Source organism: Somniosus microcephalus, unplaced genomic scaffold (genome assembly GCF_052327205.1).
Source record: "Somniosus microcephalus isolate GS21.2 unplaced genomic scaffold, FLI_Smic_1.0 unresolved_chr4, whole genome shotgun sequence".
In the NCBI taxonomy this organism is placed as follows: Eukaryota; Metazoa; Chordata; class Chondrichthyes; order Squaliformes; family Somniosidae; genus Somniosus; species Somniosus microcephalus.
The window spans coordinates 35,307,653-35,327,913 of NW_028225182.1; the positions used below are offsets into that span (position 1 = coordinate 35,307,653).

General features: G+C 48.8%; 1 protein-coding gene across 1 annotated transcript; it reads right to left on the reverse strand.

Moving 5' to 3' along the window:
* Positions 1 to 3,270: 3,270 nt before the first annotated feature.
* Positions 3,271 to 19,609, reverse strand: LOC147090511 (cilia- and flagella-associated protein 45-like). The gene is made up of 5 exons (XM_085977289.1): positions 19,441 to 19,609; positions 12,389 to 12,502; positions 10,931 to 11,124; positions 5,291 to 5,515; positions 3,271 to 3,442 (listed from the first exon to the last, which is right to left on the reverse strand). The coding sequence occupies exons 1-5, from the start codon at positions 19,498 to 19,500 to the stop codon at positions 3,376 to 3,378; spliced, it is 660 nt and encodes a 219-aa protein (XP_085833415.1). The 5' UTR covers positions 19,501 to 19,609; the 3' UTR covers positions 3,271 to 3,375.
* Positions 19,610 to 20,261: the final 652 nt, after the last annotated feature.

Genomic DNA, 20,261 nt, shown 5'->3' on the forward strand with positions numbered 1-20,261 from the left:
GTGTTTCGGTGATGACAGCACAGCGACTCCAGAGATGGTCCCTTTTCCTAGGGGCACATCACTATCAAATAGAATTCAAAGGTACAAAGCAGCATGGCAATGCTGATGGGCTGTCGCGCCTGCCACTACCTGAAGCAGAAGAGACGACGAAAGTTGACCCTGTTGAGTTATTTCATTCGACCATCATCGAGCGTTTACCAGTCACCAATGCAAGTATTGAAAGAGAAACCAGGAACGACCCGACACTGTCCCGAGTTTACGAGGTGACAGTGAAGGGATGGCCAACACATGGTGATCCTCTGTTACCGGCATTCTCGGCAAGGCGAGACCAGCTGTCCGTCTGCCATGGTACTTTGATGTACGGGACAAGAGTGATTATTCCTCCCAAGTTACGGGAAAGAGTTCTAAAGGAACTGCATGAAGGTCATCTGGGGGGAGTTAAGATGAAAAGTCTTGCTAGGGCTTATGTATGGTGGCCGGGCATTGACCAACAGATAGAGGAGTTGACAAAAAGCTGCGCTGGGTGCCAAAAAGTGCAAAATGCACCTCCGATCGCACCGCTACACCCATGGGAATGGCCTTCAGCCCCATGGCAACGCGTACATATTGACTTTGCTGGTCCATTCATGGACTCCATGTTCCTAATTGCGGTGGACGCACATTCCAAATGGCCAGAAGTGATCAAGATGAATACCACTACTTCAGAAAAGACAATTGCGGTGTTAAGAACAATATTCGCAAGGAACGGATTGCCAGAACAGATATGTTCGGACAACGGACCACAGTTCGTGTCGGAAGAATTCCAAAAATTCTTAAAGAAGAATGGGGTGAAACATTATACCTCTGCCCCATATCATCCGGCGACAAACGGGTTGGCCGAGAGATTTGTCCAAACATTCAAAAAGGCAATAAAGGCCATGAACGATGATCAGATTCCGTTACAACACAAGGTGGACAATTTCCTAATGGCATATCGAAACGCCGCTCATGCAGTGACGAACCAAAGTCCTGCCATGATGTTTTATAACAGGAGGTTGCGGTCCAGGTTGGACTTGTTAAAACCAAATGTGCGGAGGGAAGTGGAAAACAAACAGTTCCGGCATATTAATAACAAGTCCACTCGAAGTTTCGACGTAGGACAACCAGTGTTGGCAAGGGGCTATGGAAACGAAAAATGGCAGTCCGGAACAATTCGGGCCAGACAAGGACCTCTGATGTACACAGTAGATATTGGTAACAATGTGATAAGGCATCATGCGGATCAACTGGTAGAATCAAGAGCAAGGGTCGAACCCATGGTTGCGACAGAGACAACTGTGGAAGACGTTAATGAACCTGAAGCATCTACCTCGGCAGGGACTGTACCTGATGATGACGTCCAATACATAGGAAACCAACAAGAAGAGTCACCTCAGCAACAAGAATCAGAGACCACTGAAAGGCGTTATCCAAACCGAATCAGAAGGCCTCCTGAGAGACTGAACCTTTGAACTGTTTATACCTGAAGTTATATATGTATATATGTTATTATGTTATGTTAAATGGGGATATTGTGGCGGTACCACCGGTTGTCCCTTACATTGAGATACATAATTCCCTTTAACTTACCTTACTGTATGTGTCTGTTACTATACTCAGGCTTCTCTCCTGTACTCTGACGTCATGACATCAGAGCTCGGAACCTTCCAACAGTAGAGCTCGGAACCTGCTGGCAGTTGGGCTCGGAACCTGCTGGCAGTTGGTTTCGGAACCTGCTGGCAGTTGGGTTCGGAACCTGCTGGCAGTTGAGCTGGGAAACTTCTAGTCAGTCCTCGTGGCGTTCCTGCTGGGGAAAGACCTACACCACGGTGCTCCTACAGTCAGCCATCTTACCGGCTACCTTACCTGTTGTATTTAACCTGTTCCAGTAAATAAACAACTTGTTTATAGTTCGTCGAAGTCAAACTCTCTTATTTAGTGGCGATCCACACGAACCGCTACATTATGACTGTTAAGCTAAAAAGGGAGGATTGTGGTGTATGTAACCTGTTCCACCTTAAGAGAACTTAAGCCTGTTCCACCTTAAGAGATGCACTACTTTCTCTGGCTGCTGTATACGTAATACCGGTGGTGACCACCGGTATATAAGTACTGTGTAGTGATATTGTATTTAGTATAGTCCTGACCTCCAACTAGTAAAGACCTGTTGAACTTTATTCTTGTAGTCTGTGTCAGTAATTAATCTTAATACAACTGGAACACACAGACTTAACAGTAGTACCCCAGCTTGTAATGATAGTGTGTTTAATGGATGTATCCTGCTTAGTAAAAACTATGTTAAGGAGGCCTAAGCGCTGGACTGGACTATTGGAGGAGGCTCGACTCTGGAAGGGCCTTAAATAAAATTAAAAAGAGCCCTTCTCCACTGGCGCATAAGCCATTTGTGTACTCATGCCTATGACTAACCAGCACTAACAAATAAATTGAGCACATCGAAAGGGAAGATCCGAGATGAAGATTGAAGAAACAGAGGATACCCTATTACTGACTACCCCACCACGAACTCTGCACCTTCCATTCAATCTCCTCCCACAGCCCATGATCACTCTCCCCTATCACGGACTCCACCCAAACATTTAATCTCCTCCCACAGCCCATGTACACTCTCCCCTATCACTGACTCCACCCACCCATTTAATCTCCGCCCACAGCCCATGCACACTCTCCCCTATCACGGACTCTACCCAAACATTTAATCTCCTCCCACAGCCCATGTACACTCTCCCCTATCACTGACTCTACCCACCCATTTAATCTCCTCCCACAGCCCGTGTACACTCTCCCCTATCACGGACTCCACCCACCCATTTAACCTCCTCCCACAGCCCGTGTACACGATACCCTAGCTCTCTCTCAGGGAGATATCTGTTCACTGACTGGTGCCTCTCAGTTCCTCTCTCTCAGGGAGATATCTGTACACTGACTGGGGTCTCTCAGTCCCTCTCTCTCTCTCTCTCTCTCTCTCTGTGAGATAGCTGTACACTGACTGGTGTCTCTCAGTCCCTCTCTCTCACGGGGAGATATCTGTACATTGACTGGTGTCTCTCAGTCCCTCTTCCTCAGGGAGATATCTGTACACTGACTGGTGAGGGGGGGGGCAGGGTGAGGGGGTTTGGGGGTGAGGGGTTGGAGGTTGGTGAGGGGTTGCGGGTTGTTTGCCCAGCGACACAACGTGTGAGAAGCGGATTGCGGAACACAGGAAAACTCACTTCTCGCAAACGACAACACAGATGATGGTAAATTTATTCTTTATTTTAAAGACGATATCACACATCGAACACAAAGTCTGCAATATAATCTCCCGACGCAGCCACTGTCCCACATACCAGTGCCTCCCTATGTCGTCACAGCCTGTAGGCGACGCTCAATTTCACGGCAATACTTCTCCGGGAGACCGACAGACCTGCAAAAGATGGTCGCGAAAAAGATATAGACACTCGAACTGATCTGATACAGGACACAACCCCGTCCCACTCACTGTACACAGGGCACAACCCCATCCCACTCACTGTACACAGGGCACAACCCCATCCCACTCACTGTACACAGGGCACAACCCCATCCCACTCACTGTACACAGGGCACAACCCCGTCCCACTCACTGTACACAGGGCACAACCCCATCCCACTCACTGTACACAGGGCACAACCCCATCCCACTCACTGTACACAGGGCACAACCCCGTCCCACTCACTGTACACAGGGCACAACCCCATCCCACTCACTGTACACAGGGCACAACCCCATCCCACTCACTGTACACAGGGCACAACCCCATCCCACTCACTGTACACAGGGCACAACCCCGTCCCACTCACTGTACACAGGGCACAACCCCGTCCCACTCACTGTACACAGGACACAACCCCATCCCACTCACTGTACACAGGGCACAACCCCGTCCCACTCACTGTACACAGGACACAACCCCGTCCCACTCACTGTACACAGGACTCAACCCCATCCCACTCACTGTACACAGGGCACAACCCCATCCCACTCACTGTACACAGGGCACAACCCCATCCCACTCACTGTACACAGGGCACAACCCCATCCCACTCACTGTACACAGGACTCAACCCCGTCCCACTCACTGTACACAGGGCACAACCCCATCCCACTCACTGTACACAGGACACAACCCCTTCCCACTCACTGTACACAGGACTCAACCCCGTCCCACTCACTCCCACTGTACACAATCCCAATGGACCCAAACCCCTTCCCACTCACTCCCACTGTACACAATCCCAATGGACCCAAACCCCTTCCCACTCACTCCCACTGTACACAATCCCAATGGACCCAAACTCCTTCCCATTCACTCCCACTGTACACAATCCCAATGGACCAAACCCCTTCCCATTCACTCCCACTGTACACAATCCCAATGGACCCAAACTCCTTCCCACTCATTCCCACTGTACACAATCCCAATGGACCCAAACCCCTTCCCACTGTACACAATCCCAATGGACCCAAACCCCTTCCCACTGTACACAATCCCAATGGACCCAAACTCCTTCCCATTCACTCCCACTGTACACAATCCCAATGGACCAAACCCCTTCCCATTCACTCCTGTACACAATCCCAATGGACCCAAAATCCTTTCCCATTCACTCCCACTGTACACAATCCCAATGGACCAAACCCCTTCCCATTCACTCCCATTGTACACAATCCCAATGGACCCAAGCCCCTTCCCATTCACTCCCACTGTACACAATCCCAATGGACCCAAACCCCTTCCCATTCACTCCCACTGTACACAATCCCAATGGACCAAACCCCTTCCCATTCACTCCCATTGTACACAATCCCAATGAACCCATACCCCTTCCCACTCACTCCCACTGTACACAATCCCAATGGACAAAACCCCTTCCCATTCCCTCCCACTGTACACAATCCCAATGGACCAAACCCCTTCCCATTCACTCCCACTGTACACAATCCCAATGGACCAAACCCCTTCCCATTCACTCCCACTGTACACAATCCCAATGGACCCAAGCCCCTTCCCATTCACTCCCACTGTACACAATCCCAATGGACCCAAACCCCTTCCCATTCACTCCCACTGTACACAATCTCAATGGACCCAAACTCCTTCCCATTCACTCCCACTGTACACAATCCCAATGGACCCAAACCCCTTCCCATTCACTCCCACTGTACACAATCCCAATGGACCCAAACCCCTTCCCATTCACTCCCATTGCACACAATTCCAATGGACCTGACCTCAGTTCCTCGAGCTTTTTCCGCTTGATCTGGTCGAGACGGAGCCGTCGGTGATGAGCCTCCTCTTTCAGACGCTTCCCTTCCTCAAAGAAGGCTGCTCGCTCCTCGATGTGCTTCTCTTCCCTCTCCCGGATCTGCTCCCGCAGGTTCGTGGCATACTTGGTCCTCCCGTACTGCTTGCCCTCTTCCTCTTTCTTCTCCTTTGCAATCTTTTCTTTCTGGACTCTGTAGGTTCAGATCCACCAGTCACAGCGAGTGCCAAGCCTACCCCTCACCCTCTAAATAGGCACCGTTACAGGAGAGGTACGGTCATTCAGTAACTCCCTTAACCAAACCCTCCAGAACTGATCAAGCAGATCTATACCCCAAGGGGAAAGGTCAGTGTCTCCCACACTGTGACCCTCGACCGCCCCCCCCCCCCTACACTGGATTTGACCCCAAAGGTCAATGATGGGGAAACAATAATACGGAAGAAAGTTAACAGCCACTTGGAACAGCATGGACTAATAAAGGAGAGCCAGCATGGATTTGTTAAGGGCATATCATTTTGACTAACTTGATTGAGTTTTTTGATGAGACCTGGGCGTCCTTGTGCACCAGTCGCTGAAGGTAAGCATGCAGGCGGTTAAGGCGGCAAATGGTATGTTGGCCTTCATAGCGAGAGGATTCGAGTGCAAGAGCAAGGATGTCTTGCTGCAGTTGTACAGGGCCTTGGTGAGACCACACCTTGAGAATTGTGTGCAGTTTTGGTCGCCTTATCTGAGGAAGGATGTTCTTGCCATGGAGGGAGTGCAGCGAAGATTCACCAGGCTGATACCTGGGATGGCAGGAATGACATATATGAGGAGAGATTGGGTCAATTTGGCTTGTACTCGCTGGAGTTTAGAAGAATGAGAGGGGATTTCATTGAAACTTATAAAATTCTAACAGGACTAGACAGATTAGATGCAGGAAGGATGTTCCCGATGGCGGGGGAGTCCAGAACCAGGGGTCACAGTCTAAAGATAAGGGGTAAGTCATTTAGGACCGAGATGAGGAGGAATTTCTTCACCCAGAGAGTGGTGAACCTGTAGAATTCTCTACCATAGAAGGCAGTTGAGGCCAATTCATTAAATATATTCAAGAAGGAGTTAGATATATTTCTTAAGGCTAAAGGGATCAAGGGATATGGGGAGAAGGCAGGGACAGGGTACTGAATTTGGATGATCAGCCATGATCTCATTAAATGGCGGAACAGGCTCGAGGGGCCGAATGGCGTACTCCTGCTCCTATCTTCTTTGTTTCTATGTTACTTATGTGTAGACGGACTTTCAAAAGGCGTTTGATAAAGTGCCACATATTAGGCTTGTGAGCAAAATTGAAGCCCATGGGATTAAAAGGGGCAGTAGCAGCATGGATACAAAATTGGTGAAGTGAGAGTTGTGGTGAATGGCTGTTTTTTGGACTGGAGAGAGGTGTAGAGTGGCGTTCCCCAAGGTTCAGTACTAGGAACACTGCTGTTTTTGGAATATATATTAATGGCTTGGACTTGAGGGTACAGGGCACAATTTTGAAATCTGCAGAAGACACAAAACTTGGAAGTGTAGTAAAGAGTGAGGAGGAGAGTGATCGACTTTCAGGAAGACACAGACAGGCTGGTAGAATGGGCCGACACGTGGCAGATAAAATTAAACACAGAAGTGTGAGGTGATGCATATTGGTAAGAAACATAGAAGATAGGAGCAGGAGTAGGCCATTCGGCCCCTCGAGCCTGCTCCGCCATTCAATGAGATCATGGCTGATCATCCAAGTTCAGTACCCGGTCCCTGCTTTCTCCCCATATCCCTTGATCCCTTTAGCCTTAAGAAATATATCTAACTCCTTCTTGAATATATTTAATGACTTGGCCTCAACTGCCTTCTGTGGTAGAGAATTCCACAGGTTCACCACTCTCTGGGTGAAGAAATTCCTCCTCATCTGTCTTAAATGGCTTACCCCTTATCCTTAGACTGTGACCCCTGGTTCTGGACTCCCCCGCCATCAGGAACATCCTTCCTGCATCTAGTCTGTCTAGTCCTGTTAGAATGTTATAAGTTTCAATGAGATCCCCTCTCATTCTTCTAAACTCCAGCGAGTATAATCCCAATCAACCCAATCTCTCCTCATACGTCATTCCTGCCATCCCAGGTATCAGTCTGGTGAATCTTCGCTGCACTCCCTCCATGGCAAGAACATCCTTCCACAGATAAGGCGACCAAAACGGCACACAATACTCAAGGTGTGGTCTCACCAAGGCCCTGTACAACTGCAGCAAGACATCCTTGTTCCTGTACTCAAACGCTCTCGCTACGAAGGCCAACGTACCATTTGCCTTCTTAACCGCCTGCTGCACCTGCATGCTTACCTTCAGCGACTGGTGCACAAGGACACCCAGGTCTCGTTGCACTTCCCCTTCTTCCAATCTATTGCATTTCAGATAATAATCTGCCTTCCTGTTTTTGCCACCAAAGTGGATAACCTCGCATTTATCCACATTATACTGCATCTGCCATGCTTCTGCCCAATCACCCAACCTGTCCAAATCATACTGGAGTTTCTCTGCATCCTCCTCACAGCACACACGCCCACCCAGCTTTGTGTCATCTGCAAACTTGGAGATATTACACCTAGTTCCCTCGTCTAGATCATTTATATATATTGTGAATAGCTGGGGTCCTAGCACCGATCCCACTAGTCACTGCCTGCCACTCGGAAAAAGACCCGTCTATTCCAACTCTTTGCTTCCTGTCTGCCAACCAGTTCTCTATCCAAGTCAGTACCTTACCCCCAATCCCGTGTGCCTTAACTTTACACGCTAATCTCTTATGCGGGACCTTATCGAAAACCTTCTGAAAGTCCAAATACACCACATCCACTGGTTCTCCCTTATCTATTCTACCAGTTACATCCTCAAAACATTCCAGTAGATTAGTCAAGCAAGCAGAATGAGGAGAGAGCATACACACTAAATGGTACAATTTTAACGGAAGTGCAGGAACAGAGACACCTGGGGGTGAATGTACATAAACCTTTGAAGGTAGCAGGACAGGTTAACAAAGTAGCATACGGGATCCTGGGCTTTATAAATAGAGACACAGGGCTGGATTTTATCGATGGGGACGTGTTGGAGGCGGGACTCCCACTGTTTGGGTTGTAGTCCCGCCTCCATCGAGTTGTGGCCAACCCACGCGATTTTCCCTTGATTGACCTTGTTGAGTCCACCCAGCGGGCTCAGCAGGCCAATTAAGGGCCACCCGGCAACAGGTAACGTCAGGGGTTGACATTTCCTCTGTCAAAAGCTTTTGACAGATGAGATATCAGCATTTGACAGCTCTGTGAAGCTGACAATCTGACTTCTAACTTGAGTCCTTCTCCACAGACTCAGTTAGAAATCTCTCCAGAACAGAAAGCTGAATGCTGCAACTTTGACAGCTCGCGGCCATTCTGCTTTCTGTGCCGGTGAGATGAGGGACTCCCGAGACCTGAAGGAAGGAAGCCTGCATTATTAAGTAAAGGTAAGTAAAACTTATTTAAACACTTTACACACACCAAACACACTTACCTCTGCACTCATGCACCCATCACTCACCTGAACACCGGACATCTCGACCCCTCCAAGCCCTTCAGCCCGACGGTCCGCCTCGCTAACTTGCCGTGGTTTGGAGCCGTCGGGAATCCCACACTTCAGGGCTAAAAATAGGGATTAGGCTAAAAACTGCCCGTTAACTACCTGTTAACAGGCAGTTAATTGACACTAATCCCCTTCCCGCCTCGGGGAGGCGGCTCCCAGCACAGGTTGGGTACCCGCCTCCTGGGAAACAGGCATGGAGGCGGGTTGGGGGGCGGGATGGGTTCCTGCCCCCCCGATTCTGCAATTTCCCCCCCACTCCCGCCTCCAAGCCCGCCTTCAAGGGGTTTGGAAAATTGAGCCCATAGAGTACAAAAGCCAGGAAGTTATGCTAAACCTATATAAGTTCGGCCCTAGCTGGAGTATTGTGTCCAATTCTGGGCACCGCACTTTAGGAAGGATGTGAAGGCTTTGGAGAGGGTGCAGAGGAGATTGACCAGAATGATAGCAGGGATGAGGGACTTCAGTTACATGGAGTGGCTGGAGAAGCTGGGGTTGTTCTCCTTAGAGCAGAGAAGGTTAAGGGGAGATTGGCCAGAATGGTACCAGGGATGAGGAACTTCAGTTACATGGAGTGACTGGAGAAGCTGGGGTTGTTCTCCTTAGAGCAGAGAAGGTTAAGGGGAGATTGACCAGAATGGTACCAGGGATGAGGAACTTCAGTTACATGGAGAGACTGGAGAAACTGGGGTTGTTCTCCTTAGAGCAGAGAAGGCTAAGAGGAAATAACAACAGAAAATGCTGGAAATACTCAGCAGGCCAGGCAGCATCCGTGGAGAGAGAAACAGAGTTAACGTTTCAGGTCTGGGACCCTTCATCGGAACTGGAAAAAGCTGGAGATGTAACAGATATTAAGCAGGTGCAGAGACGGGGGCGGGAGGGGAGGAATTGAAGGAACAGTCTGTGCTTTTGTAAGAAGCAGGAAAGATAAAATGTTGCAAATGGGAATGGCAAAAATCACACAGCATGAAAAACGGGGGCAGGGGTTATGGCCTGAAATTGTTGGAACTCGATGTTGAGTCCAGAAGGTTGTAAAGTGCCCAATCGAAAGATGAGGTGCTGTTCCTCGAGCTTACGTTGAGCTTCGTTGGAACAATGTAATAGGCCGAGGACAGAGAGATCAGAGTGGGAGTGAAGCGGAGCTCAGGGTCACCCTTACGGACTGAACGGAGGTGTTCTGCAAAGCGATCGTCCAATCTGCGTTTGGTCTCCCCAATGTAGAGGAGACCGCATCGTGAGAGTTAAGAGGAGATTGGCCAGAATGGTACCAGGGATGAGGGGCTTCAGTTACGTGGAGAGACTGGAGAAACTGGGGTTGTTCTCCTTAGAGCAGAGAAGGTTAAGGGTAGATTGACCAGAATGGTACCAGGGATGAGGGACTTCAGTTACGTGGAGAGACTGGAGAAACTGGGGTTGTTCTCCTTAGAGCAGAGAAGGTTAAGGGGAGATTGACCAGAATGGTACCAGGGATGAGGAACTTCAGTTACGTGGAGAGACTGGAGAAACTGGGATTGTTCTCCTTAGAGCAGACAAGGCGAAGAGGAGATTTAATAGAGGTGTTCAAAATCACGAGCGGTTTTTGATAGTGTAAATAAGGAGAGACTGTTTCCAATGGCTGAAGGGTCGATAACCAGAGGACACAGATTTAAGGCGATGGGCAAAAGAACCAGAGGGGAGATGAGGAAAAAATGTTTACGCAACGAGTGGTTAGGAATTGGATTGGGCTGCCTGATAGGGTGGTGGAGACAGACTCAAAAGGGAATTGGATAAATATTGGAAGGAGAAAAGATTGCAGGGATGTGGGAAGAGAGCGGGGGAGTGGGACTGACTGGATTGGTCTTTCAAAGAGCCGGCACAGATGAGATGGGCCCAATGGCCTCCTTCTGTGCTGTACTACTCTATGATTCTATGACAGTGTCTGACGCACTGTGACACCCGGAACCCTGGATTGGGTTTGACCCCGCGCCCCCGAGGGTGAAAGGTCAGTGACCTACTTGAGGACTCTCTCGAATTCCTGGCGTTCCTTGGTTCCCTGCACGGCCAAGAAGTGCTGCTTCTGCCGGATCTGATCCGCTCGCGATTTCTTCAACATTTCGGACACCTCGGCTTTCTTCCGCATGTCCGCCAGCTCCTTCCGGCGCCATTCTCGCTCCGAGGCCTCCTGGCTTCTCTTCGCTCTCAGCGCATCCTACAATAGACAGAAAGCGGGGAAGCACTGGGGAAATCTCCTCCCTCTCGGGGAGATAACGTTACAAGGACTGGTGTCCCTCAATCCCTCTCCCTCAGGGAGATATCTGTACACTGACTGGTGTCTCTCAGTCCCTCTCTCTCAGAGAGATATCTGTACACTGACTGGTGTCTCTCAGTCCCTCTCTCTCAGGGAGGTATCTGTACACTGACTGGTGTCTCTCAGTCCCTCTCTCTCTCAGAGAGATATCTGTACACTGACTGGTGTCTCTCAGTCCCTCTCTCTCAGAGAGATATCTGAACACTGACTGGTGTCTCTCAGTCCCTCTCTCTCAGAGAGATATCTGTACACTGACTGGTGTCTCTCAGTCCCTCTCTCTCTCAGGGAGATATCTGTACACTGACTGGTGTCTCTCAGTCCCTCTCTCTCAGAGAGATATCTGTACACTGACTGGTGTCTCTCAGTCCCTCTCTCTCCCTCAGGGAGATATCTGTACACTGACTGGTGTCTCTCAGTCCCTCTCCCTCAGGGAGATATCTGAACACTGACTGGTGTCTCTCAGTCCCTCTCCCTCAGGGAGATATCTGTACACTGACTGGTGTCTCTCAGTCCCTCTCTCTCCCTCAGGGAAATATCTGTACACTGACTGGTGTCTCTCAGTCCCTCTCCCTCAGGGAGATATCTGTACACTGACTGGTGTCTCTCAGTCCCTCTCCCTCAGGGAGATATCTGTACACTGACTGGTGTCTCTCAGTCCCTCTCTCTCAGGGAGATATCTGTACACTGACTGGTGTCTCTCAGTCCCTCTCTCTCAGGGAGATATCTGTACACTGACTGGTGTCTCTCAGTCCCTCTCTCTCAGGGAGATATCTGTACACTGACTGGTGTCTCTCAGTCCCTCTCTCTCTCTCAGGGAGATATCTGTACACTGACTGGTGTCTCTCAGTCCCTCTCTCTCAGGGAGATATCTGTACACTGACTGGTGTCTCTCAGTCCCTCTCTCTCAGGGAGATATCTGTACACTGACTGGTGTCTCTCAGTCCCTCTCTCTCTCTCAGGGAGATATCTGTACACTGACTGGTGTCTCTCAGTCCCTCTCCCTCAGGGAGATATCTGTGCACTGACTGGTGTCTCTCAGTCCCTCTCCCTCAGGGAGATATCTGTACACTGACTGGTGTCTCTCAGTCCCTCTTCCTCAGGGAGATATCTGTGCACTGACTGGGGTCTCTCAGTCCCTCTCTCAGGGAGATATATTTACACCCACCTGCTCTGCCTTGTGATCGTGGGCACGTTCCTGTAGTGCCTGCAGTCGAGCCACTTCAATCGCCTTCTCCCGTTTCAAATTATTCTGATGCTCCTCAAAGGCTGCCTCTCTTTCCTGGGGAAAATACAGGTACAGCACGGGTCAGATACAGAGTAAAGCTCCCTCTACACTGTCCCATCAAACACTCCTAGGACAGGTACAGCACGGGGTTAGATACAGAGTAAAGCTCCCTCTACACTGTCCCATCAAACACTCCTAGGACAGGTACAGCACAGGGTTAGATACAGAGTAAAGCTCCCTCTACACTGTCCCATCAAACACTCCTAGGACAGGTACAGCACGGGGTCAGATACAGAGTAAAGCTCCCTCTACACTGTCCCATCAAACACTCCTAGGACAGGTACAGCACGGGGTTAGATACAGAGTAAAGCTCCCTCTACACTGTCCCATCAAACACTCCTAGGACAGGTACAGCACAGGGTTAGATACAGAGTAAAGCTCCCTCTACACTGTCCCATCAAACACCCCCAGGGCAGGTACAGCACGGGTTAGATACAGAGTAAAGCTCCCTCTACACAGTCCCATCAAACACTCCCAGGGCAGGTACAGCATGGGTTAGATACAGAGTAAAGCTCCCTCTACACCGTCCCATCAAACACTCCCGGGGCAGGTACAGCACGGGGTTAGATACAGAGCAAAGCTCCGTCTACACTGTCCCATCAAACACTCCCAGGGCAGGTACAGCATAGGTTAGATACAGAATAAACATCCCTCTACACTGTCCCATCAAACACTCCCAGGACAGGTACAGCATGGGGTTAGATACAGAGTAAAGCTCCGTCTACACTGTCCCATCAAACACTCCCAGGGCAGGTACAGCACAGGTTAGATACAGAATAAACATCCCTCTACACTGTCCCATCAAACACTCCCAGGACAGGTACAGCATGGGGTTAGATACAGAGTAAAGCTCCCTCTACACTGTCCCCATCAAACACTCCCAGGGCAGGTACAGCATGGGGTTAGACACAGAGTAAAACTCCCTCTACACTATCCCATCAAACACTCGCGGTGCCAAGCGCTCGTGAGTATAGAAATAGGATAGCACAGATGAATGCGTGGCTGGAGACATGGTGCAGGAGGGAGGGATTTAGATTCCTGGGGCATTGGGACCAGTTCTGGGGGAGGTGGGACCTGTACGGGTCGGACAGGTTGCACCTCAACAGGGCCAGAACCAATATCCTCGCGGGGAGGTTTGCTAGTGCTGTTGGAGAGGGTTTAAACTAATTTGGTAGGGGGATGGGCAGCAGGATGTCACATTAGAAAGGGGAAATAAAGTGTTCAAAGGATTGGGAGAGGGCGAGAGCACTAAAGTAAGAACTAGTAGGTTATTAGGTGGGGTCAGACTGAAAGAGAACACAGGGTGGTCTAAGATAGTTTACAGTGTATGTATGTGAATGCACGAAGCGTAGTAAACAAGGTAAGTGAGCTGCAGGTACAAATGGCCAGGTGGGAAAATGATGTTGTGGCAATAACTGAGACCTGGCTCAAAAAGGGGCAGGCTTGGGTATTAAATATTCCTGGTTATAAAGTGTTCAGGGAAGATAGGAGGTGGTGTGTGGCAGTATTGGTTAAGGAGAATGTTACAGTGCTGGAGAGGGAGGATGTCCTGGAGGGGTTAAGGGACAGAATCTATTTGGTTAGAGTTAAGAAATAATAGAGGTGCCATTACACTATGAGGTGTGTTCTATAGACCAGCAAATAGTGGGAAAGATATAGAAGAGCAAAGTTGCAGAGAAATTACAGAGAGGTGCAAGAACTATAGAGTAGTGATAATGGGGGACTTCAACTATCCTAATATAGACTGGAATTGAAATAGTGTTAAGGGCAGAGAGGGGGAATCATTTCTGAAGTGTGTTCAGGAGAACTTTCTTGATCAGTATGTTTCCGGCCTGACGAGGGAGGAGGCATTGCTGGATCTGGTTGTGGGGAATGAGGTGGGTCAAGTGGAGCAAGTAGGTGAACATTTAGGGAACAGTGATCATAGTATCATAAGGTTTAGATTAGCTATGGAAAAGGATAGGGAGCAATCTAGAGTAAAAATGTTTAACTGGGGGAAGGCCAATTTCAGTGGGTTGAGAACGGATCTGGCCCGGGTAAACAGGAATCAAAGATTGGCAGACAAAACAGTAGTGGAACAATGGGCTGCTTTTAAAGAGGAAAAAGTTTAGGTACATTCGCACTAGGGGGAAAGGCAGGGCAACTAAAGTCAGGGCTCCCTGGATGACGAAAGAGATAGAGTAAGATAAAGCAGAAAAAGAGCGCGCATGACAGATGTCAGGCTGCAAATACATTTGAGAATCAGGCTATATATAGAAAGGTCAGAGGAGAAGTGAAAAAGAAAATAAGAGGGTATGAGAATAGAATGGCAGCCAACATAAAAAGTCATCCAAAAGTCTTCTATAGGCATATAATTAGTAAGAGGAGAGGTGGGGTCGATTAGGAGACCTATGCATGGAAGTAGAACGTATGGCTGAGGTACTAAATGAGTACTTTGCATCTGTCTTCACCAAGGAAGAGGATGCTGCCATAGGCATAGTAAAGGAGGAGGTAGAGGAGATACTGGATGGGATAAAAATTGATAAAGAGGAGGTACTAGAAAGGTTGGCTGTACTTAAAGTATTTAAGTCACCAGGAGCGGATGGGATGCATCCTAGGATGCTGAGGGAGTTGAGGGCGGAAATCACGGATGTACTGGCCATAATATTCCAATCCTCCTTAGATACGTGGGTGGTGCCAGAGGACTAGAGAATTGAAAATGTTACACCCTTGTTCAAAGATAAACCCAGCAACTACAGGCCAGTCAGTTTAACCTCGGTGGTGGGGAAGCTTTTAGAAACAGTAATCAGGGACAAAATTAACAGTCCCTTGGACAAGTGTGGATTAATTAAGGAAAGACATCGCCTCACGGCTGGAGAAGAACTTGGAGTGGGAAGGGGAAGATCCAGATGTCGTGGTCCACATAGGAACCAATGACATAGGTAGAACAAGGCACGAGGTTCTGCTGAGAGAGTTTGAGGAGTTGGGATCCAAATTAAAAAGCAGAACCTCAGAAGGTAATAATCTCTGGATTGTTACCTGAGCCACGCTCCAATTGGCATAGGGATAAGCAGATTAGGAGGTTAAATGTGTGGCTCAAATAGTGGTGTGGGAGGTAGGGGTTTTGCTTCATGGGGCACCGGCACCAGTACTGGGGAAAGAGGGAGCTGTTCCGTTGGGATGGGCTCCACTTAAACTGGGCTGGAACCAGTGTCCTGGCGAATCGAATAACTAGGGCAGTAGACAGGGCTTTAAACTAATGAGGGGGGGGGGGGGGTGGGTGACATCAGGGAAAAATAGAAATAAGTCAAAGCCAAAGGCACTATATCTGAATGTGCGAAGAATTCGCAACAAAATAGATGAATTAATAGTGGAGATAGAAATTAATAGGTTTGATCTATTAGCCATTACGGAGATGTGGTTGAAAAGTGACCAAGGTTGGGAACGAAATATTCCCGGATACTTAACTTTCAAAAGATAGGAAAAATGGAAAAGGAGGAGGGGTGGCCCTGATCATAAAGGATGGGATAAGGACAGTAGAGAGAAAGGATCTTAGCTCCGAAAATCAAGTAGTAGAATCAGTTTGGGTGGAGCGAAGAAACAGCAAGGGGCAGAAAACATTGGTGGGAGTTGTTTATAGGCCCCCAAACAGTAGCTGTAATGTAGAGCAGAGTATAAATCAGGAAATTAGAGGCACATGTAACAAGGGTAATACAGTAATCATGGGGGACTTTAATCTACATATAGACTGGGCAAACCAAATTTGCAGTAATAGTGTGGAGGACAAATTCATGGAATGTATGCAAGATAGTTTTCTAGATCAGTATGTTGAAGAATCAACTAGGGAACAGGCGGTTTTAGATCTAGTATTGTGCAACGAGAAAGGGTTAATTAATAACCTTGTAGTAAAGGGGCCCTTAGGGAAGAGTGACCATAATATGATAGAATTTTATATTAAGTTTGAAAGGGACTTCGTTAAATCCAAAACTAGGGTCTTAAATCTAAACAAAGCAAACTACGTAGGTATGAGGGGCGAGTTGGCTAAGGTAGATTGGGAAACTACATTAAAAGGTATGATGGTAGACAAACAATGGCTAGCATTTAAAGAATACATAATTTACAACAAATATACATTCCTTTAAGGCACAAAAACCCCACAGGAAAAGTGGTCCAACTGTGGCTAACAAGAGAAGTTAAAGATAGTATTAGATCAAAGGAAGAGGCTTATAATGTTGCCAAAAAGAGTAGTAAGCCAGAGGATTGGGAGGATTTTAGAATTCAGCAAAGAAGGACCAAGAAGTTGATAAAGAAAGGGAAAATAGAATATGAGAGTAAACTAGCGAGAGACATAAAAACAGACTGTAAAAGCTTCTATAGGTATGTAAAAAGGAAAAGATTAGCGAAAGTAAATGTAGGTGTCTTACAGGCTGAGACAGGAGAAATTATAATGGGGAATAAGGAAATGGCACAGAAATTTTAAAAATACTTTGTGTCTGTCTTCACGGAAGAAGATGCCAAAAAAAACCCGGAAATAGTGGAGAACCAAGGGTCTAGTGAGAATGAGGAACTGAAAGAAATTAGTACTAGTAAAAAAAAAAAAAAGTACTGGAGAAATTAATGGGACTGAAAGCTGATTCTTCTTCTTATTGTGTCCACGGACAGTCTATACATAGCCCAGCCAGAACTGGACACATTTTTGCGCCTTGTTGTCGAATTCGGCAAGATCTGCAACAATGCAGGGTTCCTCTAACGATGGGCATTGCAGGAGATGTTGCATAGTCTGTGCCTCAGTTCCACACTCACAAGTTGTCGGGCTGGTTGAATATCCCCATTTGCTTAGTGACACCTTTGAGCAACCTACACCGGTCCTAAGTCTGTTAAGGCACTTCCAGGTTGCCCAGTTGCAATTAGCTCCTGGGGGAAGGCTTTCATCAAGTAAAATTTCCATCGCTGGGGGTTGTTCAAGACTGGCGAGTCGGTTTTTCCACAAGGCAATGCGGGCTTCAGATGAGGTTGATTGTAATGGAACAACACTGTTCATGAAGCTCTTTCTTGACTTTAGGCGGCTGGGTGTAGGTGTATGACAATGCAGAGGGTGTCTCTCATCTGATGTTTGATGGAGTCGCTCTTTCTTGCTGGCTACCGTTCTTCTTATATCAGGGGGAGCGATACCCGCCAGGATATATAGGCTGTTGGTGTTTGTTGGTTTTAAGCAACCTGTGATAAATCGGCAGCTTGCATTCAGAACGGCATCCATCTTCTCGGCATGAGTAGACCTTTCCCATGCAGAGCAGGCGTATTCGGCAGTGGAATAGCAAAGAGCAAGTGCACTGGTTCGCAAAGCTGATAAATCTCCTGGACCCGATGGCTTACATCCTAGGATTTTAAAAGAGGTGACTATAGAGATAGTGGATGCATTGGTTGTCATCTTCCAAAATTCCATAGATTCTAGAATGTTTCCTGTGGATTGGAAGCAAATGTAACCCCACTATTTAAGAAAGGAGGGAAGAGAGAAAATGGGGAACTACAGACCTGTTAGCCTGACATCAGTAGTAGGGGAAATGCTAGAATCTATTATTAAGGACCTGGTAACAGGGCACTTGGAAAATAATAATAGGATTGGGCAGAGTCAACACAGATTTATGAAAGGGAAATCGTGTTTGACGGATCTGTTAAGAGTTTTTTGAGGTTGTAACTAGCAGAATAGATAAGGGGGAGCCAGTGGATGTCATGTGTTTGGATTTTCAGAAGGCATTTGATAAGGTGCCACACAAGAGGTTATTAAACAAAATTAGGGCTCATAGAATTCGCGGTAATATACCAGCATGGATTGAGGATTGGTTAATGGACAGAAAACAGAGAGTAGGAATGAACGGGTAATTTTCGGATTGGTAGGCTGTAACTAGTGGAGTACCACAAGGATCAGTGCTTGGGCCTCAGCTATTCACAATCTACATCAATGATTTGGATGAGGGGACCAAATATATCCAAGTCTGCTGATGATACAAAGCTGGGTGGGAATGTAAGTTGTGAGGAGGATGCAAAGAGGCTTCAAGGGGGATATAGACAGACCAAGTGAGTGGACAAGAACATGGCAAATGGAATTTAATGTGGAGAAATGTGAAGTTATCCACTTATGTAGGAAAAATAAAAAAGCAGAGTATTTTTTAAATGATGAGAGATTGGGAAATGTTGGTGTTCAGAGGGACCTGGGTGTCCTTGTACACGAATCACTGAAAGTTAACATGCAGGTACAGCAAGCAATTAGGAAAGCAAATGGTATGTTGGCCTTTATTATAAGAGGATTTGTGTATAAGAGTAAGGAAGTCTTACTGCAATTCTATAGGGCCCTGGTGAGACCACACCTGGAGTATTGTGGACAGTGTTGGTCTCCTTACCTAAGGAAGGATATACTTGCCATAGAGGGAGGGCAACGAAGGTTCACTAGACTGGGTCCTGGGATGGGGGGATTGTCCTATGAGGAGAGATTGAGTAGACTGGGCCTATATTCTCTAGAGTTTAGAAGAATGAGAGGTGATCTCATTGAAACATACAAAATTCTTACAGGGATTGACAGGGTAGATGCAGGGAGGATGTTTCCCCTGGCTGGGGAGTCTAGAACACGGGGTCACAGTCTCAGAATAAGGGGTCGGCCATTTAGGACTGAGATGAGGAGACATTTCTTCACTCAGAGGGTGGTGAATCTTTGGAATTCTCTGCCCCAGAGGGCTGTGGAGGCTCAGTCGTTGAGTATATTCAAGGCTGAGATCGATAGATTTTTGGATATTAAGGGAATCAAGGGATATGGGGATAGTGCAGGAAAGTGGAGTTGAGGCAGAAGATCAGCCATGATCTTATTGAATGGCGGAGCAGGCTCGAGGGGCCAAATGGCCGACTCCTGCTCCTAATTGTTAGGTTCTTATCTTATGTTCTCCCCTGTCCCAGGCATTTACCATTTTGGCGTTCTGGAAGTCCTGGACTTTCTGTTCGGCCATCCGGTCTTGCTCCCGCATCTGCACCCGCTGCTGCTGCACCTGCTCATTGGAGTCCTTGATCTCCTGGTGGGTCCGCTGCTGCCGGTGTCGTTTCTCCTTCAAATTCTGGCCGTGGAGAGAGAGGGGAGACGGGTTAGTGAAGGGGGGGGGGGAGAGGGGTGAGTGAGGGGGGTTAGTGAGGGGGTGGGGGAGAGGGGTGAGTGAGGGGGTAGGGGTGGGGGAGTGAGGGGGTGGGGGAGAGGGGTGAGTGAGGGGGTGGGGGTGGGGGAGTGAGGGGGGGGGAGTGAGGGGGGAAGTGAGGGGGGGAGTGAGGGGGGAGTGAGGGGGGGGAGTGAGGGGGGGGAGTGAGGGGGGGAGTGAGGGGGGGGAGTGAGGGGGGGAGTGAGGGGGGGAGTGAGGGGGGGGAGTGAGGGGGGGGAGTGAGGGGGGGAGTGAGGGGGGGGAGTGAGGGGGGGGAGTGAGGGGGGGAGTGAGGGGGGGAGTGAGGGGGGGGAGGTGAGGGGGGGGAGGTGAGGGGGGGAGTGAGGGGGGAGTGAGGGGGGGAGTGAGGGGGGGAGTGAGGGGGGGAGTGAGGGGGGGAGTGAGGGGGGGAGTGAGGGGGGGAGTGAGGGGGGGAGTGAGGGGGGGAGTGAGGGGGGGAGTGAGGGGGGGAGTGAGGGGGGGAGGTGAGGGGGGGAGTGAGGGGGGGGAGTGAGGGGGGGGAGTGAGGGGGGGAGTGAGGGGGGGGAGTGAGGGGGGGGGAGTGAGGGGGGAGTGAGGGGGGAGTGAGGGGGGGAGTG